This window comes from Musa acuminata, chromosome BXJ3-7, assembly GCF_036884655.1.
Source record: "Musa acuminata AAA Group cultivar baxijiao chromosome BXJ3-7, Cavendish_Baxijiao_AAA, whole genome shotgun sequence".
Lineage (NCBI taxonomy): Eukaryota > Viridiplantae > Streptophyta > Magnoliopsida > Zingiberales > Musaceae > Musa > Musa acuminata.
The window spans coordinates 36,052,493-36,078,535 of NC_088355.1; the positions used below are offsets into that span (position 1 = coordinate 36,052,493).

At 42.6% G+C, this 26,043-nt stretch overlaps 4 protein-coding genes across 5 annotated transcripts; 2 read left to right on the forward strand and 2 right to left on the reverse strand.

Annotated features, from left to right (window-relative positions):
• Positions 1-73: 73 nt before the first annotated feature.
• LOC103992272 (plasma membrane ATPase 4-like) lies at positions 74-4,511 on the reverse strand. 2 transcript variants are annotated; one of them, XM_009411906.3, is made up of 13 exons: positions 4,302-4,511; positions 4,069-4,188; positions 3,873-3,971; positions 3,625-3,762; positions 2,883-3,524; positions 2,681-2,800; positions 2,458-2,580; positions 1,963-2,374; positions 1,366-1,880; positions 1,088-1,261; positions 778-960; positions 506-684; positions 74-408 (listed from the first exon to the last, which is right to left on the reverse strand). In XM_009411906.3, exons 1-13 carry the CDS (start codon positions 4,371-4,373, stop codon positions 312-314), a joined length of 2,874 nt encoding a protein of 957 aa, XP_009410181.3. In that variant the 5' UTR covers positions 4,374-4,511; the 3' UTR covers positions 74-311. The 2 variants fall into 2 exon arrangements, with proteins under 2 accessions (XP_009410181.3, XP_065014765.1); XM_065158693.1 differs by having other exon boundaries at positions 1,088-1,257; positions 1,362-1,880.
• A 2,958-nt stretch (positions 4,512-7,469) lies between these two features.
• LOC135642495 (uncharacterized) lies at positions 7,470-8,278 on the reverse strand. The gene is made up of 3 exons (XM_065158696.1): positions 8,062-8,278; positions 7,853-7,956; positions 7,470-7,739 (listed from the first exon to the last, which is right to left on the reverse strand). Exons 1-3 carry the CDS (start codon positions 8,248-8,250, stop codon positions 7,691-7,693), a joined length of 342 nt encoding a protein of 113 aa, XP_065014768.1. The 5' UTR covers positions 8,251-8,278; the 3' UTR covers positions 7,470-7,690.
• A 2,501-nt stretch (positions 8,279-10,779) lies between these two features.
• LOC135642494 (ethylene-responsive transcription factor ERF003-like) lies at positions 10,780-11,633 on the forward strand. Its single transcript, XM_065158695.1, has 2 exons — positions 10,780-10,926; positions 11,015-11,633. Exons 1-2 carry the CDS (start codon positions 10,844-10,846, stop codon positions 11,484-11,486), a joined length of 555 nt encoding a protein of 184 aa, XP_065014767.1. The 5' UTR covers positions 10,780-10,843; the 3' UTR covers positions 11,487-11,633.
• A 10,897-nt stretch (positions 11,634-22,530) lies between these two features.
• On the forward strand, positions 22,531-26,043 carry LOC135642150 (NADP-dependent glyceraldehyde-3-phosphate dehydrogenase-like). Its single transcript, XM_065158046.1, has 9 exons — positions 22,531-22,811; positions 23,385-23,578; positions 23,676-23,804; positions 24,008-24,127; positions 24,235-24,371; positions 24,476-24,631; positions 24,773-25,151; positions 25,545-25,661; positions 25,768-26,043. Exons 1-9 carry the CDS (start codon positions 22,664-22,666, stop codon positions 25,879-25,881), a joined length of 1,494 nt encoding a protein of 497 aa, XP_065014118.1. The 5' UTR covers positions 22,531-22,663; the 3' UTR covers positions 25,882-26,043.

Sequence of the window (26,043 nt, forward strand, 5' to 3'; positions counted from 1 at the left end):
GCTCATCAGAATCTTGTCTGCCACAGAACCTTACAGTAATAAGCAAGAAAGCATGGAAACTTTCTACTGTTCCGATAGCAGGAAAACAAATAACATATGGCAATGAAAAGATTGCCACAAATATATATGGTTGTCGTACTACAACAAATAGCCCCACGCAAACTAGCGTGGCTTCGGTGACACCCACCGTCAGCAAAACCTACGTCTGGATCTGCTGAATTATTTGAACCACTTGCCTAAGAAACAAGACCACAACGGCGATGCTACGGTCTTCAACTCTTCCTGCGCAGGTAGAGCGCTTATTTCTCCCTTTAGAGAGTGTAGTGCTGCTGCATGTTCTCGATGTTCAATCCCTTGAGCTTCACGACGGACTCGACATGACCCTTGAGCGTGTGCAGCTCCCTAAGCCTGAAGCAAAATATTCCATGCGTTAATGTCGTGTCGCTGTTCCTGATAGAATACTCGTCTATGAAGAGTTCGGTAGAGCGGAGTTTGTTGCTTTTACCTGGCGACCTCGGCGCGCCTCTTGGCCTGTTCAGCGATCTCCGACAACTCCCTGTAGCTCTTTTCGTCGAACAGACCGGTGGTCTCTGGGGGATGCAGACCATGCAGGGTGCGTTGGGCCAGCGCCCATTGTGCTTCCCTCTCGCCCTTCCCGTAATCCTTCTTCGAGGTGAAGGCCGTCTGCGTTATGAATGAACGATGAAGTCCCTCAGCTCATTTTGGTGTCAGTAGGAGAGAGAGAGAGAGAGAGAGAGAAGAGAAGACATAGTTTACCTTGTTCTGGAGAAGGTTGTCCCAGGCCCTGCCGCTCAGACCATAGCGAATGATGAACTTGAGAATGTCGAGAGGGAAGTAGGTGATGAGGCTGTAGAGCCAAATGACCCCAGCCCACCCCCATCCGATGCCATTCATCCTCGCAAAGCCCCATGTGGCGTACACAGCGATGAGAGTGGCCACCTACGAGAAGGTGAGAATGGTCATTAGCCTGTGCTAATCCTCAGCAATTAATACTTCCTCGTGGGAGGAGAACCAGAAACGAACGAAGAAAGCGCTCGGTCTCACGAGTGAGAGATGCGAAGCTTACCAGCTGGGCGGCGACGAAGGCAGAGACCAGCAGGAGACCAGGGCGCTCGATGAAGGACCAGCTCCTGGACCGGGTGACAAAGATGAGTGCCTGACTGATGATGCTCACTTGGAGGTACAGTGCTGCGGTTAGCTCATCGTTGTTGCCATTGATTGACCTCACGCCGAACGCTTTCTGCATCGTTAAGATATGCAGATCAATAATGGCCTCTAGATTTGCCTATCAGTTGCCTTAAGCTTCATGTTGTGATCAGTGGTATTAGGAGCACAGTTACTCACAGGGAAGAAATCAGTGTCGTGAACAAGGAAGAAGAAGACCACAGTCATGATTGCAAGGTAAGCACCGAGAACGACCCCGGTCGAGAAGATCTCCTGGAGCTTCCATGAGTCTGGCACAGGGGAGGGCTTAACCCGGTCCTTGGAGATGGTCATGATGGTACCATCATTGAGGATGGCAATGATGAGGACCATGAACGGGGAGAAGTCGAAGCGCCAAATGAGGGCGACGAGCATGAAGCCGAGCACGATACGGATGGTGATGGAGACGGCGTAGATCGTGTAGTTCTTCATGCGCTGGAAGATGGCGCGGCTTGTGAGCACCGCACTCACGATCACGCTCAGACCAGGCTCTGTGAGCACGATGTCTGAAGCGCCACGGGCGGCATCGGTTGCATCTGCCACGGCAATACCAATGTCTGCCTTCTTCAGAGCTGGTGCATCATTGACACCATCTCCTGTCATCCCACAGATGTGTTCCTTCTCCTGCAACCTCCTCACTATCTCATACTTGTGCTCTGAAACAAGAGAGGATCGAGTAAATCGTAGGACAGAGAACGCCAGTTAGCAAACCTATGCAAAGGACATGTTGTTTAGTACCAGGGAAGACTCCAGCAAAGCCATCGGCCTTCTCGATAAGCTCGTCAATGGGGAGGCCGGTGGTGTCATCGCTCCTCTCGCCGAGGAGGGTGGAGGACGGGTACATGTTAGTGCCCATCCCAAGCCTGCGCCCAGTCTCTTTGGCAATGGCAAGCTGGTCGCCGGTGATCATCTTGACGTTAACACCAAGATTAAGGGCACGGCGGATGGTCTCGGCACTGTCATGCCTAGGAGGATCGAAGAGGGGCAAGAGACCCAGAAACTGCCATGGGCCACCAGCACTCTCCTTGCTTGCTTCAGGCACCTCCTGCCTCGCCACACCAAGAGCACGGAGGCCGCGGTCGGCAAACTTGGTAATCATGCCATGGACCTTCGTCCGAGCATCCCCTCGCATGTTGCAGAGCTCAATGATCTGATGAGAGGTAGCGAATTTATCATGGTGGGATTAAGGAATTCAGAATAAGTTCCAGCAGCCGAAACCGTAACTCCGTGTACCTGCTCAGGAGCACCCTTGCTTGAGCGGTGCCATTTGCCGTCTGATTCGATGTATGTGATTGCAGTGCGTTTTTCCACTGGATTAAAGGGCAGGAAGTGGATTTCCTGGATCCCAGCTCGTGCCTGTGAAAGGTCATGAACGTGAACAGATTAGATCATAGAAGAGAGAAGGATGCTATTAATTGCCTTCCTATCATTCTGCTTCACATCAACCATGTTTTACCTCCCTGGGGTCGGCCAGCATTCCGACAATGCAGGCATCAATCGCGTCCTGGTTCTCGACCCTGGAAGCCCTTGCTGCATACAAGACTATGGCATCCTTATCCAAATCCCTCACAAACACCTGCAGCAAACCAACAGGAAACGACGCTGATTCACAGTTGTTCACATTATGGAGTAGTTGACCCTACAGATATAGTCATCACCTCGATCAAGGTCTTGTCGACGGTGAGCTTGTTAAGGGTGAGGGTGCCAGTCTTGTCACTGCAAAGCACGTCCATGCCGGCCATCTCCTCGATGGCAGTCATCCTCTTGGTAATCGCTCCTTGTTCCGACAAGCGGTGGGATCCAATGGCCATTGTGACCGATAGCACAGTGGGCATGGCGATCGGAATTCCGCCAATGAGCAGCACCAGGAGGTTATCAATGCCATCTCTGTATCTCCGGTGCTGGATCGGGTACATGACGATGATCTCGATTAGCATGCCGACGACAATGGAGCAGATGCAGAAGTTTCCGATGGCGGTGAGCACTTTCTGGAAGTGACCCACGTTGTTGGTGCTGTCGACAAGGTGTGCAGCCTTTCCGAAGAAGGTGTGGACGCCGGTGGCGATGACGACGGCCTCGATCTCTCCTTGCTTGCACGTGGACCCTGAGAAGACCTCGTCGCCCGGGTGCCTGGTCACAGGGAGGGACTCGCCGGTGAGGGCGGCTTGGTCGATCTTGAGCGGGTCGCCCTCAAGGAGGCGGGCATCGGCAGGGATGATATCACCAAGCTTGATGCTGATAATGTCACCAGGAACAAGGATTGAAGCATCCTGCTCTGACCACTTGCCATCCCTCAGCACCTGCCATCGATCATCCGATTTAAGTCGACAAAAATTCACAATCTACGCAGGAAAAAGCACCAGAGGTCCATGGAACTGTAGCCGAAGACAACGCGGGCACCTTCGTCTTGGGGGCGAGGCCAGCCATGAGGGCAGCGGCGGCATTTCCGGCGTTGTTCTCCTCGATGAAGCTGATGGTAGAGTTGATGATAAGGAGAGAGACGATTCCGATGAAGTCCTGCCAGTCTGGTGGCTTACCCTGTTTGCATGGGTGCACGCATGATCATTGCTGCTTGTGGAAAAGCTTCTCTCTTGTTGGAGGAGCTACGACGACTGATCAATGGATGTACAGAAGAAATAAGCAGTTACCCCTCCGTTAGCCAAGGCAATGGCCATGATCGCAGCGATCTCCATGACCCACGAAAGCGGATTCCACATGAATCCTAAGAACTTGAGTAACTTGCTTTCCTGATTTTGATTCAGAAAACGATCACCAAACAAAAATGATTACGCAGAAAACACATCAAAAACACAAATAATGAGGACTATGGAAGTATATATGAACCTTCTTCTCCTCGAGCTTGTTGGGACCAAAGATCTGGATCCGCTGCTCACCCTCGGCAGTGGTGAGCCCCTCGGTGCTACATTTCAGCTGCTGGAAGACCTCTTCCACCGGAATTTTCTCCTACGAGAAGTCAAAGAAAATAAAAGGAGAAGCAAAGACGGAAGACGATTAGTTCCACCAGATGAAGCAGCAGAAATGGAAAACAAAGAATTCAGCGTCCAAAAATATCTGACAAGATCGACGGCCTCGTTCCTGATGTCCTCCAGGGAGACGGACCTGCCGCCTCCACCGAAATCGGTGGCCATCTCTCCAATTCTTCTCTTTTAGCGAGAAGAAAGTGAGTCAGTTTCGGGGGTGCAACAAGGGAGAGAAGAACAGGATCTTCTTCTCTCCTCCCTCTTTCTCTCTCTCTCTCGTTCTCTACTTTCACTCTCTTGGATCTGATCTCTTTGTCACGGTTGGCTGTGTTTGGGTATCCTGTATGGATTTCTTCGTGCGAGGAGTAAGAGAAATAAAACTGCAACAAGCAATGCGTGCTTGACGGGAACTACGAAGGCCGACAGGCCACCAAATTTATAGGACAAGAAAGGAAGAGGGGGGCGTGGGGGGGGGGGGGCGGAGGGAGAGGCTATCGGTTAAAGGTAAGGCTCGGAGCCATATGCTCCCGCGCTGCGCGGCGAGTCGGGACACGTTTCGATCGGCCTGTGGAAGAAGCTGTTGTGGCGGGTCCAGCGGCGACGGGCGTTTATTGTTAGTTCGGCATCCGTGGAAACTATCTCAAGGGTGATAGCGCCGAGTTTTTCAGGGGTGATTCGGCCAACCAAGACCAGAACAAGCGAGATGAGTCATCCAATGTCTCAGATCGGACGGTGAATCAATGCATCGTGTAGTAAATAAAGGGTCTAAATTGCTCGTCAGCTTTCGGATGAAACAATAAAGAACGAGCGAGCAAGCTATGGGTCCAACCTCTACATGATATGGTTCTGAGCGTGTGATTCAGACTATGAGGCCAATGTCTGTAGAAAAGATATCATTAACTTGGCATCGCCGGTGTCTCTCCTAGCAGTTGGGAAATTAATGCCTGATTAAAACAACAGCAACAATTGCCCACAAAAATGAATAATAAAAAATAACCATTTAAATATAGATAAAAATAATTATATATTATTATCTTATATAATTAAAGATTTTTAATATCTCGATCCTTATATTTTTTAAGAATTATATTGAGTTTCATATAAGATAAATCATTTAATCTCGTTGCTTCAATAAAATATTTTTTCTCTTGATTTTAATTTTATAAAATTAATTTTTTCTCTCTTGATCTCAATATTTTACTTTTATAAGTATAAGAATCGTAATATAATTATCGAAATAATAAAAATAACTAATTTCAAGCAGATGCAACAATAATAAACGAGATAACAATTGATGTAGAAGGGAATAATGCTCAAAGAAGAAAGCAACAAATGATGGCTTAAGTGTGTCATTTCGCTAATCTGTGTAACATTTCTAAATAAAACAGCTGTGCAAAATAAGATTATCAATTTGACCAATCACAAGACACACTAAGCATTTTTATGAATCGAGAAGCATGTCGCACAAACAAACTGTCAACACGTCAATGAGATTCATTGCTGCTGCAATTTATATTCACATAATTCAGCTAGGAACAGATGATATCCCTCGAGTGAGCTAGGGACAAGAGATGATCAAGGGATTTACCAAAAGATGAATCTTATGACAATCTACGACAAGTACAGGGCATCATCAACATAAAGAGTAGTAACCTTACTAAGAAGGTCAGGACAAAGGCATGAGTAGTCTGCCAGGTCAATCATTGACTGCAAAAAAAACACAGTTTGTGTTTCTTCGTGATCAAAGATTATTGAGGTGGAACACCCAAGTCAGTTACTGCATGTGTCTTGAAGAGAATGGTATCTGAAGGATAATAATCTAAACATGACTTGAGTAAAACAAAATCCAATAGTTCCCGAGAAACTTCTGTCACGAACGATCGTCGCACACTCGCAACAACTTCGTTCAACAAATCGTTCATCACTTTTGCATGAGAGACACGAAAGCCTATTTTAACTTGGTTTTATGTATTTTTCTTTTAAAAATACAGTGCAACTACTCACCGTGCCAAGCCAAAAAGCTCCAAAATGGTTTCGTTTTCACGTGTCGCGAGCTGTTTTCTATGGTCCGCGCCCAAAATATCAACCATCTCATCACCTTAGAACCCCCCGGGTGGCACAAGGCTAAATGGGGTTTTAGTATATTGTCGGGTGTTGAAAAATCTTCACAAGTTTGCATGTTAACTTGACGAGAACTTGCCTTTGCGCCTAACACCCGATGAGCAATTATTTGTGGACTTACAACTGTTCGTTTTACCTTCTAAAGTACTTGTTTTCCTCCTTTCTCCCTTTTCTTCTGTGCACATAAGATGCTTAATGAATTGCTTGTAAAGCTTCCCTCTTTGCAAGACATCGAAACTTGTCTGTCGCTCATTTTCAATATAATCAACTTTCTGTTTTACAGATCCTTCGGGACCTGTACGAGGTTGCAACTAGACTGAACCTTTGTAAATACATATATCGCAAAGATGCCTCAAGACTTAAGCAATCACAGCTAAGTCCGAGAAGTTGTCACAAAGGTGTGTCGCGACTTAGGCAACTCAAACTAAGTTCGCATCTTGATCGCATGGGTGCCCTCACGACTTAGGTAATTCCAACTAAGTCCGTGACACTTCGACGAAGAGAAAATTTTCAAAATTAAACACCAATGGATCTAATGCAGAGCACTATTCCAGAACTTAGATCATAACAAGCTAATGCAAAGCGCTATCCCTACACTTTCAAAAATTACATCGAGATTCCTATTCTTACAAAACTAAAATATTTAATCTTATAAATTCTCATTCTCACGTCGTCAACTCCACTGACAAAAATACCACATGTGCTCAATGATAAATCGAAGTGAGGTCGAGTCAACACGTGTTCAATAATAAATCCTACGATATTATCTTCGATAGAATCAATGACATGATGAGAAATATGATTAAATATTTTACTTTTATATATAAATCTCAATATGATCTTTGAAAAAGTAGAAATCGACATGCTAAGATAACTAATTACATGAGTAATATGGATAACTAATTACATGAGTAATATGTTTGATTGTGGGATCAGGATTGTGGGCCTGGGTCTCTTAAGTCTCCTGGACTGACACAAACCTATCTCTAGCACTCACTTTAGTACACAAATGATGCTAAATAGTGACACCACGGGGAAAACAACCTCGGCAAGAAATATAAATGGTCTTCAAAGACATGGTTCATCATATAATTAACACCACAGGGTTAAGCACATTTAGGGTAAGTTTAATCGAAAGCAATATGAAATCCTCAAAATAAAGACACGTCTTTAGGCATAATGAAAGTACAATGAAGTTGCATAACACAAACTATGGCCATACGGCCACAATGAACCAAATTCTATTACGACCACTTCTCTTTCCACAACATTAGAGTGCAACAAAGAGAAATGATCGACAACTTGCAATTACTAAAAGTGAGGACGCGGAAAACAGAAAGCCATTGAACCCACCTAGGGCATTCTCAAAACCCTAGCTTCGTGCGGCGCCAATGCCTGCGCTTCGCGTTGTACCTGTAACACCATTAAAACAACCAACTTTGAACCGATCAGAGCCTCCAGGATGAGAGAAAAGGGGGAAAATTCAACGAAAGTCACCGCATCTGGTCGTATAGAAAAAGGAGTACCTAATTGTGTTGTCGGTCCTCATGCGGATCCAGTGAGGTATCGGCCTGTTCTGCCGCATCTTCTTCGCTAGCTTCTTCTTGATCCGAAACGTCTTGTGCGACGGCTAACCGTTGGAGAAATAAGCGAACAGAAGCGAATCATCACAAAACATCGAAACCCTAAACCCAGACAAGAGCTAGAGCAGAGGAGGAAGAGGAGAGAGATGTACCATTTCCGCGGTTGGTCCGGAACACAGCTGCGGCGGCGGCGACGACGAAAACCCTAAATGCTCGGGGAGAAACCCTCGAATTAGGCGGGCCGGTTCTCTTTTATAGTAGGGAGCAGGAGAAGTAGCATTTCGCCATGTCGGTGGAATAAAGAGATGTAAGCCGGTTGGGTTGGACTTGCGCTCCACCATTGTTCACATCGAACGGAGCCAAGCCAAAGTAAACCAAACCAAACCAAACCTGTCTCTGCTATAATGTGTGAATGGGCTTTTTTGCTACCTCACCGGTTAGGCTTTTACTCCCTCCCGAGCACTTCCTCCTGTCACAGTTGCTAAAAGCCCATATAGTGAACACGCTTCGTAGAGAGACTCCCAAGCCCAGTAATGGATCTTTTGCGAGCTTCCTGCTGTTTCTATTGCAGCAAACGCTAAACTGCAATCCCTACTGGTGACGAAGGATTGTGCACAACGTTTCAGCATCGGTGACAACGACTGATTACATCACGTCCTCATCATAACCTGTCACGGCTTTCCTTCTTCAAAAGAGATCCCATAAAATGCGGGATCCATCAGTCTTCATAGACCAAGACCGAAGAAAGAAGAAGGCCATTCTCCTACTCAGCTTTTAGTCTTTAAACCGCGTTCTCAACTGGAACCAACACTGCTGTGAATGTCTCGATCATTAGATTAGGCTTGCAAGTTGGAGTTTATTGCTCTTCACACTTTGTTCCCGTTCCATGAAGTCACAGATGCAACTAGCTGAGTTCTATGGTGTTTTCTTTTCCTCCTCTTCTGTGTCGTTTGGCATCGTGTAGAAGGCGGTGGCTGGGTAAGTCCGCCGCAAATTTCTCCGGTATTTTGATCCACTAAACTTGTTTGAAGCACCGGAGTTGGAAGCTACGAATAACATGTTCTTGCTGTCTGGGTGGATGCTGGATTTAGAGAATGGAATAGAAAACCTAATGGTAACTGTGATTCATGATGTTCTGTGTGGAACTAGTCAAATAAAGAGAAAAAGAAGACTAGTTTCCCTACTGTTCAAAAGAGTTCATTGTTATGAACTCTTCAATATAGATCGGTAATGGTTGAGCTTACAGAGTTGGTGTTGATAATTTGTATGCTCACTCACTCAAAAGGAAACATTTATAGAAATTTTGTCAGAGGCCAAAGGTCAACTAAAAACTAAACTAACAAGTCTTTGCTATTAAGTAGCCATTTAAATGCTCCAGCATTCGATGAAGAATGGAGCCTTTAGGTCCCTATATGTTTCACTTTTCATGTCAGCTATTTATCTGAAACTTGATCATGAGTTATTTGATTTTAACTAATGATGAACTGCACCTGCTCTTTTGCTTTGAGGAACAATTCACACTGTATCTCCACTTCTGATTTCAGTCTGCAACACTTGAACAACATGAGTTAACAGTGGAGACATGGAATTCACTTTGGAATAAATGGGTTTGCTTGCTCATTGGCAGCATTACCTGGTAATGACCTCCTAAATCTGAACAATTCAGAGGACAAACCTGGCCAACTATTCAGAAGATGCTGTTTGATCTCCTTTTCTCTTGGAACTTTTTTGTGGTTTTGTCAATCTTTATGAACTATCGAGTTTGATGTCTTTTGGTTTCTATCTGGATGGATTTTTATCTTGTGCTCTGGTGATTCCTGTACTTCAAAATTAACAGCCTCCAGCTATGTTGAGAAGGGACAACCAAGATATGGGCACACAGTATCCACCCACGATGAGATTGCTCTGCACCAAACTGCTCCTAGAAAACATTATTCTGAATGGTTCAATCCAAAAATAGTGCACATGAAGACCAACATCAGGTGGGTTCTACATATCATCCCCATGAGGGGATGCATTTATGCAACCAAGCATGTATGGGGAAGAAATCAATGCCTGTTGCAGGATTTCTATGACAACTGCTTTTGTTGCAGTCATTGTGCGATGTATGGATGATGATGGGTCAAAAATAGCTGCGAATCACCACTCTTTTGCATCTATGCCTATATTTTGGGATCCCTTTTACTGAAAGTGAGTCTCTTCTCACATGGACAAGCAGATTCATGCACTCCATTTCTGCCAAAACCATCAACCCCATCATTAATTCTTCCTCCCAGACCATGTGGCTTGTTCTCAGGTTTTCTGCTACCGGAGCAGCATGACACGGGAACAACCCACACTCACAATCCACAAAGTTCCAAATCGAGTGGTCATCAGCTGCAACAAGAACACTATCTGCCAAATGCAACATCTGGGGATGGTGCAATGCATTTGGTAGGGGGAAGAATTCTTATCCGCAGAGTTATCATAAATTCCAGCATCCAAGACTTCACATTTCCCAGGCAGATGATCCCAGAAAAAGTGACTGATGCAGTTAAAGATGATGCCTCGGGATGTTCGTGTGATACACTCATAGCTGATTTGATATAGTCTCATCACTGTTGCAGCACATTGTAGGGATTATTCCAATGTTTTAAGCTTCAAATTGCCCCATGATTAGCTCAGTTGAAGACCAGTCCAACCCTTGGCGTGGTGCAAGCGCAAAACAAGGGGATCAGATTGACATATGTGTCCATGTTCGCGATGACAGTAACCCTGTGGGCCACACCCCCATTTGGATCACAGTTGGCTATGGAGGAGGGCCCCACCCCCTCCGAATCTAACTACATAAACCGACCCTCCAAGTCTCAGAATGCTCGCCTTCGTCACAGAGCCTTCTGCTCGCTGTCTCTTCCCCTGCATTGCCGCGGCAGAGAAACCAACAAGCCCTCTCTCATGGCCAGGCCTCAGAAGCGGTACCGCGGCGTCCGGCAGAGGCACTGGGGTTCCTGGGTCTCCGAAATCCGCCACCCTCTCCTGTAAGCGATTCACATCTCTTCCACGATCAACTTTCATGAGCGCTTAGTAGCGTCACTAACTTTCAGCGATGCTGCGTTCCTCCTCTAGGAAGACGAGGATATGGCTCGGCACGTTCGAGACGGCAGAGGACGCCGCCAGGGCCTACGATGAAGCAGCAAGGCTGATGTGCGGGGCGAGGGCGAGGACCAACTTTTCTTACGGTCCCAATGGCTCCTTGCCATCGAATTGTCGGTACTTGTCGGCAGCTCTCACCGCGAAGCTGCACCGCTTCAACTTGCTGTCGCTTCAAGCCACGCAGCCTGTCGTCAAGGACGCACCGGGAAAGCCAGCTCTGCTGGTTAATGGTGCTGCAGCTGATAACATGAGCTCGGTGTTTGTCGATGATATGACGAAGGCGAGGACCGAGTTTGCAGGAGGGAAGAAGGAAGAGACCAACTGGGTCGTGAAGGAGAACGGCCATGGGGAGGTGGAATTCAGTTATTTAGAGGAACGTCACATAGAACAGATGATTGAAGAGCTGCTGGACTCTAACCTATCTATGGAGCTCTGCTCTCTGTAGTCAGTTCTGCTGCTTCCTGTTGTTTCCTTCTCCTACTGAGGTTTACACCATTCCGACTTCCCAAATCCCCTTCTGAGCATTAGATTAGCTGATCTAACATGTACATGTGCAATATATTTACATAATATATGTGCTCGTTCCATATAATTTTGCTTCAAGCTCCAGTTGGTGCAAATTTTCATTTAATGGTTGCTATGGGTATGTAAGAGAAACTTGTGGCATTGCAGATGGGTGTTAAGTGGACATCAGAGCTTGGCATAGAGGGGGAAGAGTATGACACTGAAACATTCAGCCTTCTTTAGTTTAGTTAATATAATAGAGAAAGGCATAAGGAGAAAGGAGATATGTATTGCCTTTAGACTAATATTTTAGCTGTCTCCTATATGATCTCAATGTTTCTTTCACTCCTTTTCCACACAGCCTTTTTGTCTGCTCCAGCATAGAACTATTTTGTTTTAGAAGTTGGTATGCTCAACTCAAGAGCATATCAATTACATAGACAGACTCATAATATATCAGACATTTTAATTTACACATTATGTAGGAGAATATAGATGTTTCTGACTAAGTCTCCTGCTATGTATTATTTTGTCATTGATCTTTGTTGAGGGCAATTTTGTGGTCCAATTCACAGCTAGCTTGTAACCAAGATCTGAAAAGGCTGTTGTATTTTAAATGATTGGAAGAGCTTAGTGTGACAGTAGTAAATCTTTGCAGTCATCATAGCATGTGCCTGCACACATATAAACATACATATATACATACATGCATCACAATCCTAGCAGTGCTAGCAGAGCTTGAAACTTGTGATAATGGATAGAGCACTGGATGTCATAATTCTACTGCCATCTGTTTTAATGTTTTGAAATCTATCTGGCCCAAGAACTGTTGCCTTGGAAAGCAATGGTAGGGAGTGTTAGGACTTTGATCCTTGACACAAGGATATTGTTTGACCCACCACCTGACTTCCATGATAAGCCATAAAAGCTTTATGTCTTTATCTTGGCATGCTGAAAAAAGCCTGCATTGATCTTTGAAGTTTGCCTGCAAAAGATTTGCTCATGAGCAATATTCTCATCCCAAGGCTTTTCATAGCACAAAGCCATCAATGAAGTCTATGGAAAAGGACTAGACAGACATTAGCATTATCATCCCAAGGCTTTTACTGACAGCCCTGTTAAAGACTTGTTTCCCCTTGCAAAAGTTATTCCTCTTAAACACCCTCGTAGGTTCATAGGATTACCCAGAGATATGCATGCAATATTTTTCAAGGCTCATGATATTGGGATCTCATTTCAGGTTCTGCAATCTCTTTCTTCTGCTCAGTTTATGCCATGTCATTGTTTCTATCCTCTTTCTTTTGATGCGGTACAGTAAAGTTTCTAGTATTATTGATTGAATTTTACATTAATGCATGTGGTCTTTCGAGGTATCAACATTCTTGTGCGACATAACCTTCTTGAGTTGAATCTCCTAGATAAATTCTATTTCACACACATGATTCAGTGCAAGTGAAGGTCTCTATATGAACAAAACCAAAACTATCTGATGTTCCATGAACTTGAATAAATATCAAATGTTAACAGGAAGACTGTTCAAGGTTAAGTATAAGTTTGGAACTCTAATTCGACCCAACAAGAATTCTAATAGGGATTCAATCTTACTCAAATCATTTTTCGATCAAAGTCAAATTCAGTTCGATTCGATGTTGACTCAACCTCCAATCCAAGAAGAATCAAGAAGAAGAGAACACAACATTAATCCCCCTTAAAACTTGTAGCAGCACTGAGTCATCCAAGAACCAACCAACCATAGCTACTTCTTCTTCGATTCAGCCTCCGGCAGCAGCTCTGTTGCAGAGAGACAACAAGTAGCAACTTCCTCTTCAATTCAACCTGCAGTAGCAAGCCTTAACAGCAACACAGGACAGCTTCTTCTTCCTCAATCAGGTGCCAACAACTTGTTCAACCCCAGCAATCGCAGCTTAAATCGAGCAACAGCAACAACCAATGCAACCTCAGAAAGGGATGTTGGCGGCCGTAGAAAAAAGGAAGAGAACGCTCGAGGCAATGGCAACTTTGCAAACTAGAAGAATTCAATGCTGGCACCTAAGAAGTCCGAGCTTCAATGCCCACAATATCCATTCAATAGTTCCTTATTTAGGATGTCTTTATAAGTAAAATATCTTAATGTGATTTATTTCCTTTCCTATATATTATATGTCTATTGTAACTTTCCTATGCCCTTTTTTTCTTATTTATATCGTGAATTCCTATATATTTTTTTCTATTTTATTGATGTTATGTAGTTGTAATAATTTCACAAATTCAATTCCTAATCCTATGAACTACTAGGATACTTGAACTCTACTCTCAACTCGACTTGAGCTATATTTACGTCTTAGTTTATTCCAATGTATAATCATATTGTTATGTTTAAGTATCTTCAAACCATATGATTTGCCTGAAGGTGGCATATAAAGTTATTTAATGACTTAATAAAACTCAAGATGAATTTTATTTTTTTTGTTTGCAAATGGTAAATGATAAAAATGGGGATTCGAAATATTTAAGACCTTACGATATTCTATCAAGATCTTCATCAACTAAACCATTCAGTACCTTCGAGATATACTGTTATTTGTGTGTTATAATTATTTATTTAATTTAACAAAGAAGGTTATTAGATGAAAGTCTCACTCGGACATAAAATATGACCATTAATCGTTTTAGTCCTATATGCCATCATATTTTGATAGAATATTAATAAAAAAATATAAAAGTTTAATATATCTTTATTTTTATTTTTATTTATTTTCTAAGAAAAACATGAATTTATTTTTTAAATTTATCTTTATTTGTTAAATTTTTGGGTGTAATATTTTGTTAAAACTCAAATAGATTTTTTTTATAAAGAGTAAATGATGAAGGTGAGATTCGACCTTATAATATTTTGTTAATTAAAGGTATAACATACTATTACAATACGATAAATGTTCTTAATTAAGTCACCCATATGATTTGCATACTCACATGGTGACATATAAAGTTATTGAACGACTTAAGTAAGACTCGGGTTGATTTTATTTTTTTTAAAAGATAAACAATGAAGATGATATTCGAGCTCAAGACTTTTATCATTTAAACCAGTTAACACCTTCGTGTTATATTAACGCTTTGTATTGGAACTACTATTTTATCAACTGGGATAAAAAATATGATCATTAATCTTTTTATTCCTATATGTCATCATATTTTTTATGGAATATTTAATAAGAAATATAAATTTTTTAATACATCTTTTTTATTATTTTTATTCAATATTTTAAAATATGAATTTATTATTTTTGAATTGATCTTTATTTATTAGAAGTTTGGGGGTAATCGTTGCACGTAGCAACCAGCGAAGCGCCTTTTGCTGAAATTTTAATATATCTTTCTTTTTTTTAATTATTTTTTAATAAAAACATGAATTTATTTTTAAAAAAAAATATCTTTATTACAGAAATATTCTCAAAACTAAGCTGCAGGCAATGTAGCAGCATACCATTGGCCCTATAAATGTCTCTTTTCCTGATAATTTTGGTACGATGCTTTTTTACCCAACACTCTTTGCTCCCTTCTCTTAATTATTCTTTTTTTTCCTTAATAAGTTTTGTTTTTCTTGGCTTTGTTGGTGTGGAACATCTTCAAGATGTTCCCATCGATCAAACTCATACGAATACCAAGAATACATCTTAAGCTAATGATTCGTGCATTCGAATTCATTATGATCTTTCTTCGTAATTTTAATCTCATATTATCTCGATAATTCTCTCGATCAATATGTTTTAATCGTGTTTGAGCGGGGAATTGGATGAGGAGATGCAGAATGCTTCTCGGGAATACTTGGAGAGACGGGTAAACGATGAACTTGCGGGGTTCTTGCATGATTACACGGTGAACAAGAACAGGACAGAGCTGCTTCGGTTGGTGAACATATAGGACAGTGAGGGTTTACTGATAATAGAGATATTTTCTCAACTGCATAGCAGATGGAGATTTCTTCAACTGTATAAAGAAATCTTGTTATTCAGTAGAGGAAATCCTCTCTTTCACCGTGTATAAATAGGCACCATCGTTGCTGTTGCAGCACCCCCATCGAGTCGACGACGAGAAAATTTCTTGTTGTCTGACATCACGCCGCTGCCAGATTTCTCCTCTGTCAACACCGCCGCCCCCCCCGTCTCCGACGGCCACCGACACCCGGACTACAAGGCCCTGACCCTGCGTCCGCTTCATCGCGGCCCGCGCAGGTCTCGCCGTTGGCGGCGTCGCTGCTTCCGATCTGTGAAGCCCATTACCGAGGAGACGGCGCTTCCGATCTCTGCCACAGACTCAATCGAGGGTCCTATCATATCTGGGACCAGCCTGGGGAGCGGCGAGTCTGCACGGAAACTAAACTCCCAGCCCCATCCATCCCATTCCGTGATCGAAAAGGAGACGTCTATAGTGTTTCTTACCCTCCCCTGTCATTACTCTCTGAACTGCACCGATTGCAGTTCTTCTTCAACAATCCTCCTCCCGAACGAAGGAACTGGGATGAGCGCCGGTTCTTGGCAGCCGACTGATCTGCACCGGTTGCAACCATCCCTCCTCTGCCATTGTTCTCTGAACTGCACCAATTGCAGTTCTTCTTCAACGATCCTCCTCCCGAACGAAGGAACTGGGATGAGCACCGGTTCTTGGCAGCCGACTGATCTGCACCGGTTCTTCAACGATCCTCCTCCAGGAACGACGGAACTGGGGCAAGCACCGGTCCTTGACCGCTAGCCACAATCGGTCGTACGATGGCAACTTCTCTGATTCCAGTCGTGACCACGGCTACCGCAACAAGTTCCAAGCCTACCGCACAGGGCCAAGCAATTCAAGCCTCAATCGCTAGATCTTTTGCTCCACTCATATCTTCACGTGACACTGCTGTTAAGCCTGGTGTATAAGTTGCAAACCACAAGGCAAATCGTTCAACAAAATAAGAGGGAAGTACTGTTGCTAATTATCTAAACAACATAAAGATTATCATCGATAACTCTTACCTTGATAGGTATGAGGAGGGGCAATCAGTATAACAAGACTATCAACAAATTTTTGACCATGTCTCCTGAACCTTTGAGCTCCAACCAAACCATCCCTCCTCTATATCATCAATATTTCAGTCATAGCAACCAAGGTGCCTACTTTAATCATCAGTAGTCCTAGCACCCTTAATACACAAACCAACAAAGAGTTGTCTACCAATTATGTGATAAAGTCGATCACTCTACAATAGTCTGTCGATCTCAACCCAAACTTCCTACACAATCACATTGGCTTAAGCAAATCTCACAACTACTCCAAACACTACTGATTATAATTGGATCATGGACTCTGGCGCATCCCACCACATTACCTCTGATCTATAGAACTTGTCGATCCACAACAACTATAATGGGCATGATGACGTCATCATCAATGACGGTAAAGGATTTTCTATTACTCATACTGATTCCACAATGTTTAATTCACCTACCACAACTTTTATACTCGGAATTCTTTCCTAACTCTTTTCTTATCAAGGATTTGAACACTGGAGCATCCTTGGTCTAAGGCCAGAGTAAGGACAATTTTTATGAATGAGCGTCAGTTCCACAAATCAAACAACCCACTATTTACTCATCAATGGTAGCTCCAATATTTGTGGCATCCCTCTCTCTCTATCCAAAATAAATTACTTTCTTGTTATTCTCTTTCTACTCCCATAAATAATAACATTTATTGTAATACTTATCCTAGTAATAAAAGTCATAGACTCTCTTTTTGCTCTTCCTCCCTATCATGTTCTAAACCATTTAAAATTATTTATACTAATGTTTGGGGTTTACTCCCGTCACTTCCTTTGATAAGTTTAGATTTTATATTATTTTTGTAGACTATTTTACTAAGTACATGTGGATTTACCCTCTCTGTCATAAACCAGAAGCTTTACCAATCTTCACCAACTTTAAAGAGCTGGTCGAAAACTTCTTTCAGTCTACAATTAAAACAGTATACTCTGATGGCAGGGGCGAATATCAAGCCCTCACATCCTATCTCTCAACCCGTGGCATCCAACACTTTAAGTCACCCCTATACACTCCTCAACTAGTTGGCTCTGTTGAATGCAAAAATCGACATATCGTAGAAACTGGTCTCACACTTCTACATCAAGCCTCCATGCTAGTAACATTTTGGTCTGCAACCTTTCAAACTACCATCTACCTTATTAATTGTCTGCTCACTCTAATTTTCTAATACCATTACTCCTACAATATATTGTAATAATGTTGGAGCTACCTACTTATGTGTCAATCCAATGTTCCACTCACACATGAAATACATTGCCATCGACTTTCACTTTGTGCGAGACCAAGTTGTTAGACATTAACTTCGTGTCTCTCATGTACATATGGCTAATCAACTAGCAGACTTATTCACGAAGCCTCTAGCCCATAAATATTTTTATTGCATCGATCCAAGATTGGTATCCTTGATAGGAGCTCGATCTTGCGGGGGCATGATAATAGAGAGATTTTTTCAACTACATAGAAGATGAGATTTCTTCAACTGCACCAGGAAATCTCGATGCTCAATTGAGGAAATCATCTCTTTCATCATATATAAATAGGCACCATATGATACTCTTCGCTTTCTCATTTACCATCCTATATGTTTTGGTTCTGTCTTATATTGCTGATAGGTTATTTATCTACTTCATTGCCTATATGGCAAATCAGCTTGCATTACATTTTCCTTGAGGCCCAAAATTTTTTTACATGTTATGACTCATTGAAATAAAGACATGCTTAATTTTGTTTATAATTCGATTTGTGATGTTAGCCCGATATTTAAGGTATATGTGTTTTAGAATGAAAAACCTTTGCTTTTTTTTTTTTTTTTTTGCTTATAACCATCTCTACTCAAGATTAAGTTGATTAGTTGTTGAGGTCAGATGATTAAGGACATGAAGTGATGAAATCTTGAAAGCTTGTCCTTAATCACAATTACATGGCATAGGGAATGATCAATGTGAACAGTGATATTTACTCGATCATAATTACTTATCCCATGATACTGAGAAAGACTAATTATATATTAGCCTTCGTAGTTCATTATCTTTAATATTTTGATCACTATATCTTAAAAAGTTATATCGATATTTCTGTAATTACGAAAGTAAAACATCTAAATTCATTCATCCTAGCAACGTTGGTTTAAGTAATTTTAACATTTTAATTGTGGATGACGATGCTATTAGGGGGTCACAGATGACTGTTGTGGATGAGGATAACATTACCGCTCGACAATTATGCCGATGTCGATGTAGATACAGAGTAATTCTCATATCTTAACATTGCTCCCAGTAGTGTTGTCGTCTACCACCATCGATGTTGTCCGTCACTATCAATTAGAATATTAAAATTATCTTTTTTATCTTTTATTTTAATATTTTATTAATAAAATCAATAATATTATGGTAAATAGATCTAAATGTTTCAATTTCCTGTATAAAGAAATGTCAATGTAACATTTTAAAATGTATGAATCGAAATTATAAAGATAATTAACTATATGAGATAATACGTAATTAGCTCGATAGAAAACAGTTGGAAGATCTGGACATATGAAAACAAGACTTTAACTAAAGAGTGACTTTGTGATAATTATTTGATCGGTAACTAAAAGTCCAGGACACAATTATGGAAAAGAATCGATTATGATGCTCATCTTGCTTGTGAAATTATGATGATGTTCTTCTCTAGTTCGAAGAAGTTAATCGAACTGTTTGCCCTGTAATTTGCCTTCTGATCTCCACAAAAGTTTTGTTCATCATGCATTCCGGTCCATCTATTTATCAAGGAAAACTGCACAGCACATCCATGTCTGGTCTGGTATCTATGGTAATAACAGTGGTAATGAGGTGTCTTGTCTACTTTCTTATAGCCAGGATTATCTATCATAACAGGAATAGTAGCAGACAAATAATGAGGTGACTTCTGTTTGCTCCATGATAATCAAATAGTAGCAATCTAGAAATACTATTACCTTTCTTAAATCAATGTTCTATATTTTGATTGCAGAAATATCAAAAGCTTGATTGAAATGTACCAGGGAGAATCAGCTCAGCAGCAGCATTTGAAATGGTTGTAGAGCTCCCTTTGTCCCCGAAGATGTGTCATTCCTACTGAAAGTGAATACTTAATCTTATGTAGAAGAACTTGGCAAATATGAAATGAAGAATAATTTAGCAAGAACACAAAGGAAGGTGGATCAAATAGAGTAGCTTTGATCCTGTTGTACGTCAAATAGAGTCTTTTCTGTGAGTATTTCGTTCTTATCACAGGGGTATGTTGATTGATTGTAAAAGGTCTATGAATCAACCTTGAGTTCAACCAAGATGGTACTAAGTGTTTATTTGATTTTACTATTTGGAGTACTAGTGAAGTTTATGTTCTACTCAGCTTTCCTCAGCATTGATGAAGTAATGGAAGAATACTTTTGTGCTTGATTTTAAACACAGGAAAATAAGCAATTTAGTAGTTTTATTTTAATTCACACCTTACATGTTTATCACATCATTCATCTTCAACTTCCAAGATTGATTGGTGTTAGCTGGGATAGTCTCCCTCTCAACGACCGGATTAATTGGTTTTCTATTTACTTTGATGGAAATTTTGTTACCAGTTTTGATTTCTCGTGAAATATGTAGCAGTTCATGGTTAGATACCCATACTTCAATACTATATTCTGCTCCTCTCATTTCATTAGTGAAAGCCACCTTCATTTTCTTAAAGATAATTGAGTTTGTTCATCAAGTAATAAAACTACGTTACCTACTAAAGACACAAAGATGGAAAATTTTTGTTCTTATATGTAGCAAAGGAACAAAGACAGGAAGAAGGAGACCAAGTCAAACAGGTGGCATGGCCCATCAAAAGAGAGAAAGGAACAATGAGATCATCACATGACCATATAAACAAACAAACAAACACCCAATCCTTGTTCCTTGCAATCTTGTGGTTGATGCTCACTGTGCTGGCATCCTTGACCACTCCGATCCTCTCCTGCCTGCATCCACTCAATATGTTTCTACCCCATCAGAAGAGATGCCATCCACTGCTTTAATCCTTGCCTTCCCCAACAACTTCCGATTGTGGTGGCGAGCGAGTCCATGATCCATTCTCCTGCAATAATTCCATGTCCTTGTATGTTCTTGTGGCTGAGCTTAAAGCATGCGCATTGCCTTCTGTGAACCACCGTTGGAGCACAGCTCTCCGACAACAACAGGTGTGTTTTCAGTAACAGATGGCATCATCGGATGAATACGGAGGTAGATGACTGATGTATCGCTTCACGTGCCTAGCGGTTGGTTCTTCCCTTCATCGTGAAGCTTCTCCAATTTGAACGACCTCAAGTGTAGCAGCATCCACAGTGAAAGCTGTTCGACTTCACCATTCAAAGATGTCAGTTCCAAGCAAGGAAATTAAGGAAAGCATGATCATTGTTACTTCTTTAACCTCATAAGTAATTCACATGGTTTGCTACATTCACTTGTGAATGAATTCTCTCATCTTTTACTTCTCTAGCATCTTCTTCATGTTGATCTCTCCACCGACCCCCACTGCATAACTCAGTTGACAGGAGTGCCTCTCTTGTACGTGTGTCTTGAATAAATGATGGTCCAGTAGGGCAACGAAAATTAAGAGCCATGGAAATGGAATCGGATGCACCTTCCCATAGAGTGGGAGTTCCAACAACTCTGATGGAAACTTCCACACCTAACCATCGCCTCGTTGCTCATCTTTGAGGCAAAGAACTTGGAAAGCAGTGGTACCGGTTAACTCAGACTGCAAACCATTATGAAGATGCTTCAAAGAAAAGGAATCAGAGCGCATTGTTAATTGCTGTGTGTTCTCTGAAAACGAGCACAATGCTTAGGATATTCTTGCAGACTTCTCCAAGAGGTGCACTTCCATGCAGCCAAGTTACAGCAGATGCCTTTGAATCAGTTACCATCTCTGTAGCTACATTTTTACTCTTCCAAAACCTTGGAAAGACTAATATGTCGCACGGAGACGTCAAGTGTGACTTAATCTTCCAAGGAAGAAGACCTCCGCCCATGCGTTTACAACCACCAACTGCTCAGAGAGCAGTCATGGTGATGCCAGGCATCATCAATACACAACTGCGGGAGTTGGCAGCCACCCCAACAGTCCATCCCTCCACCAAACCGCCGCATGATCACCACCTGTCTCCTCCCTTGCTCCCCTTCGCCTGACCTTCTCACCTCTCTGTCCTTCCGCTCCATCACCGGCGGACAAACCAAAGACATCAACCTCCACAGAGTTAACTCCAAGTAGGTCTCCATTATTGGATCGCACATGCGGAAGCCGTTGGACGGAATTTGGAAGGAAAATATATTCGAATACATCAATATGTGGAGTAAATTGCTAATGAAATATTTATGTATTTCGTAAAATGGAATATAAAAACTTAAATTAAGCATCGGCATTATATTTTAATAATGTTTCTACCTTGATTAATAATGCGCCAATGTGATTAAGACATGAGTAATTAATTGTTGGGTTAGATTTGGGTGGAACTGCCTGCCCTCCATAATGAGCCACACAACCTTTCGTCCATGCGCTCCTCCTGCAGCGCCGTTAATACTGTTAATTAACTACCAGTAGTGGCGCAAGCCGCTAATGGATGTACCCACAGGCGGGTGGGGCCACGAAAGCTCTGTGGCGATCGGGGGGCGGCCGGGGCGCCACGTCGCCTGCGCGGGAGGCAAGGGCGGATACGTAGTTCCCGCCACAAAACGGTGGCGAACTCGTATTCCCCCGGCCGGGGAGGAGGGACCCGCGGCCGCGCTGCTCACGTCGTTTTCCGTGCGACCAACCGAACTGATGGGAACCGTGGTCCACCTCGCCCTCGGTGAGGCGTGGCTCTCGTCGCCTCTATATATTCCTCTCGGCCCAGCCTTGGTGTTCACCGCTTCGCCTCCCTATCAAGCTCTTCTTCATCACACGCTCGCGTTCGCTCCTTGCTCGCTCGGCGCTGATACCGGTGGTGGTGGGAGAGAGGAAGAGGGAAGCAGCAACTGCCGGTGGTGGGGCGGTCATGGCAGGGACGGACGTGTTCACAGAGATCGTTGATGGGGAACAGGTCTACAAGTACTACGCGGACGGCGAGTGGAAGAAGTCCGCCTCCGGGAAGGCCGTCTCCATCGTCAATCCCACCACCCGGCAGACTCAGTACAAGGTCCAAGGTGGAGTGTTTTGCTCTTGAAGCTTGTCGTTCGTTGTCGTGTCTAGGCATCTGAATCGGAGATTTTTGTTCGCATCGAGTTCTTGAGCGATGGATCTAATTTGTTTGTCTCTCTCGAGATCGAATATTTACACAGCAAGAGAGCAACCACCGGACTTACAGATTTGATGAGGTTTTCGTTTTTTCTAAGATTGCTTCTTCTTTTCTTCTTTAATTTTAGCTTTCTCGTATTCGAGACTAAAAACTCACAAACAAATGGAGGCTTTACTAATTTGTCGCATTAAAAATTGATCCTTTCTGGGATTCGAGGCTGTGATTCTCAGTACAAAATTCGTTATACTCTCTCTTTTTTTCTGTCTGCATCCCCTGCTTTCCCCTGATTCAAGTTTACTTTGGTTTTGATGCATCTCAAATGAGGATAATTAACCCATATAAAAATATAATATGTTTTCGTTTAGAATCTTTTACTGTAAGGCTATGAGAATCGCAAAACTCACATGCGTCATTCGTTTCCATTATGGTTCCATCTTCTTCATTGTTTTCCTCTGTTTGGTCGACTGGGTGTTTGGAACAGCATGCACGCAGGAGGAGGTGAACAAGGTGATGGAAGCCGCAAAGGCAGCGCAAAAGCTGTGGGCGCGGACACCGTTGTGGAAGCGGGCGGAGCATCTCCACAAAGCGGCAGCGATCCTCAAGGAGCACAGGGCCCCCATAGCCGAGTGCCTCGTCAAGGAGATTGCCAAGCCCGCGAAGGATGCCGTCACCGAGGTAAATTGGCGTGTTCTCTTCTTCTTCTTCATGGCTGCAGCTTAACTATTTCTGTGGCCATAGCTATGTTATTTCATGTTGTGTGGTTAATTTGAAGGTGGTAAGATCAGGGGATTTGGTGTCATACACAGCAGAGGAAGGCGTTCGGATACTCGGAGAGGGCAAACTCTTAGTCTCAGATAGCTTCCCTGGTAATGAGCGCAGCAAGTACTGCCTCAGTTCCAAGGTAATTATTATTCTGTGTTCTCTTTCTTTTGGTTTTGTTAGTGACACTGAACTAAGTCAAACGAACAGAACATTTAGCAATGCAGAAAAAAGAGAAATAGAACATAGCTTGAATTCCTTATGTTTTTGTACATACAGTTCTTATGTTCTGTGATAACACAAGGAAGAACAACACATTCTGATCTTGAAATTGCTTTGTTGTAGGTTCCTCTTGGTGTTGTATTAGCTATCCCTCCCTTTAATTATCCTGTGAATTTAGCGGTCTCTAAAATTGCCCCTGCGCTAATCGCCGGCAACTCGCTGGTGCTCAAGCCTCCAACTCAGGTATATATAATGAACCACTTGTGCAATCAGAAATGCTTTTTCTTCGAGTTTTTGAGATTAATCTCCCAAATTTCATGAAGCAACTTCATCTGTTACTTCTTGACCAGGGTGCAGTTGCTGCTCTTCACATGATACAATGCTTTCACCTTGCTGGTTTCCCAAAGGGCCTGATCAGCTGTGTCACCGGCAAAGGATCCGAAATAGGTGACTTTCTAACGATGCACCCCGGAGTAAATTGCATAAGGTAATAGCATACTGGAGATACTAGCTCAAACAATTTCTTTTCCCTTTTGCCGTATTAATCTCCTAAAGGCCTTGATCATGAAAATTCTGTGCTTCTGATGACAGCTTCACCGGAGGTGATACCGGAATTGCCATTTCAAAAAAGGCTGGAATGATCCCTTTACAGATGGAACTCGGTGGAAAGGATGCGTGCATTGTGCTTGAAGATGCTGATCTCGACTTGGTTGCCTCAAATATAGTGAAAGGAGGTTACTCTTACAGGTCATGCAATCAGAGAACAATCTTGGTTAATGTTCATATGTGTTTTGTTGAACGTCTCTTGATTTACTCGACATGTTGCAGCTTCTATTTCTCTTGTTTCATCCATCCAGTCTCAAATTGCTTTACTTTTGTTCATCACAGTGGTCAAAGATGCACAGCTGTTAAGGTAGTTCTAGTCATGGAATCAGTAGCTGATGCTGTTGTGGAGAAAGTGAAGTCTAAAATGGCAAAACTATCGGTCGGGTCACCGGAGGACGACTGCGACATCACTCCGGTTGTATCAGAATCTTCGGCAAATTTCATAGAAGGATTGGTGATGGATGCAAAGGAAAAAGGAGCCACATTTTGCCAGGAGTACCGGAGGGAAGGAAATCTCATCTGGCCATTGCTACTTGATCATGTCCGGCCTGATATGAGGATTGCTTGGGAAGAACCCTTCGGACCTGTCTTGCCTGCGATCCGGATCAGCTCTGTTGAGGAAGGCATCCACCATTGCAATGCCAGCAACTTTGGCCTCCAGGTATTGCAATTGGTCTAATTTGACAGACCTCACAGACACTTTGCTGCTCATGCTTGATTAGTACTAAAATAATGGTGACAATGATCTCCATAAACTGTTATATCAATGTGTTTCCAAATATCAGCATGAAAATTTTGGCATAGCTTTCCATGAACACTTTGCTGCTCATGCTTGATTTGCCAATGAAAATGACAATTACATTCTCAGAAAAGAAAATGGCAGCCCTCTTCATTAGGAAGAGTAATGCTGTGCCGGATCAACATATCTTGCTAAAGATAAATCCAAAGTAATGCATCTTTCACTTGCTTAAGAGTCAAGCAGTTTGATATCTGAATTAATGAAGAGATTTACTATTCTTTTAAACTGCTTGGGACTGACTTCTATTTGTCACAGGGATGTGTGTTCACAAGAGACATCAACAAAGCGATGCTGATAAGCGACGCTATGGAGACGGGAACTGTTCAGATAAATTCGGCCCCAGCTCGAGGACCTGACCATTTCCCCTTCCAGGTAATTGCAATCTTTCTGAGATAGCAGTTGTGTGATGAACTAGTAGATTTCCTTGGTCTGCACCATGATCGCATGGCAACTCCGATTTCTGCTGTCTCTGTTTCAGGGCTTGAAAGACAGTGGCATCGGTTCACAAGGGATTACTAACAGTATCAATATGATGACGAAGATCAAGAGCACTGTTATCAACCTACCATCTCCATCTTACACCATGGGTTGAAAGATCTGGTAGGCTATAGTGCAGCTGTTAAATAAGTATCAGAAAATATATGAGCTCAGTTAAGTTTGCATATTGGCTTTCATCTGTAATGAAAAACAAATGTAAAATGGCATGTTTGCCATATCTAGCAATGATGAACTGAAAATGCAAATTCGTGGATAA

What these genes read in the sequence shown, in the direction of transcription:
- LOC135642494 (XM_065158695.1), top strand. Translation starts at nt 10,844, where the DNA reads ATGGCCAGGCCTCAGAAGCGGTACCGCGGCGTCCGGCAGAGGCACTGG. An exon ending in GAAATCCGCCACCCTCTCCT is followed by an intron (nt 10,927 to 11,014) that starts GTAAGCGATTCA and finishes TTCCTCCTCTAG; the next exon opens with GAAGACGAGGATATGGCTCG.
- LOC103992272 (XM_009411906.3), bottom strand. Translation starts at nt 4,373, where the DNA reads ATGGCCACCGATTTCGGTGGAGGCGGCAGGTCCGTCTCCCTGGAGGAC. An exon ending in CTTTGCTGGAGTCTTCCCTG is followed by an intron (nt 1,881 to 1,962) that starts GTACTAAACAAC and finishes CTCTTGTTTCAG; the next exon opens with AGCACAAGTATGAGATAGTG. An exon ending in AGGCGCGCCGAGGTCGCCAG is followed by an intron (nt 409 to 505) that starts GTAAAAGCAACA and finishes ATTTTGCTTCAG; the next exon opens with GCTTAGGGAGCTGCACACGC.
- LOC135642495 (XM_065158696.1), bottom strand. Translation starts at nt 8,250, where the DNA reads ATGGTGGAGCGCAAGTCCAACCCAACCGGCTTACATCTCTTTATTCCA. An exon ending in CCGGACCAACCGCGGAAATG is followed by an intron (nt 7,957 to 8,061) that starts GTACATCTCTCT and finishes TCCAACGGTTAG; the next exon opens with CCGTCGCACAAGACGTTTCG. An exon ending in AGGACCGACAACACAATTAG is followed by an intron (nt 7,740 to 7,852) that starts GTACTCCTTTTT and finishes ATGGTGTTACAG; the next exon opens with GTACAACGCGAAGCGCAGGC.
- LOC135642150 (XM_065158046.1), top strand. Translation starts at nt 22,664, where the DNA reads ATGGCAGGGACGGACGTGTTCACAGAGATCGTTGATGGGGAACAGGTC. An exon ending in GACTCAGTACAAGGTCCAAG is followed by an intron (nt 22,812 to 23,384) that starts GTGGAGTGTTTT and finishes TGTTTGGAACAG; the next exon opens with CATGCACGCAGGAGGAGGTG. An exon ending in CTGACCATTTCCCCTTCCAG is followed by an intron (nt 25,662 to 25,767) that starts GTAATTGCAATC and finishes TCTCTGTTTCAG; the next exon opens with GGCTTGAAAGACAGTGGCAT.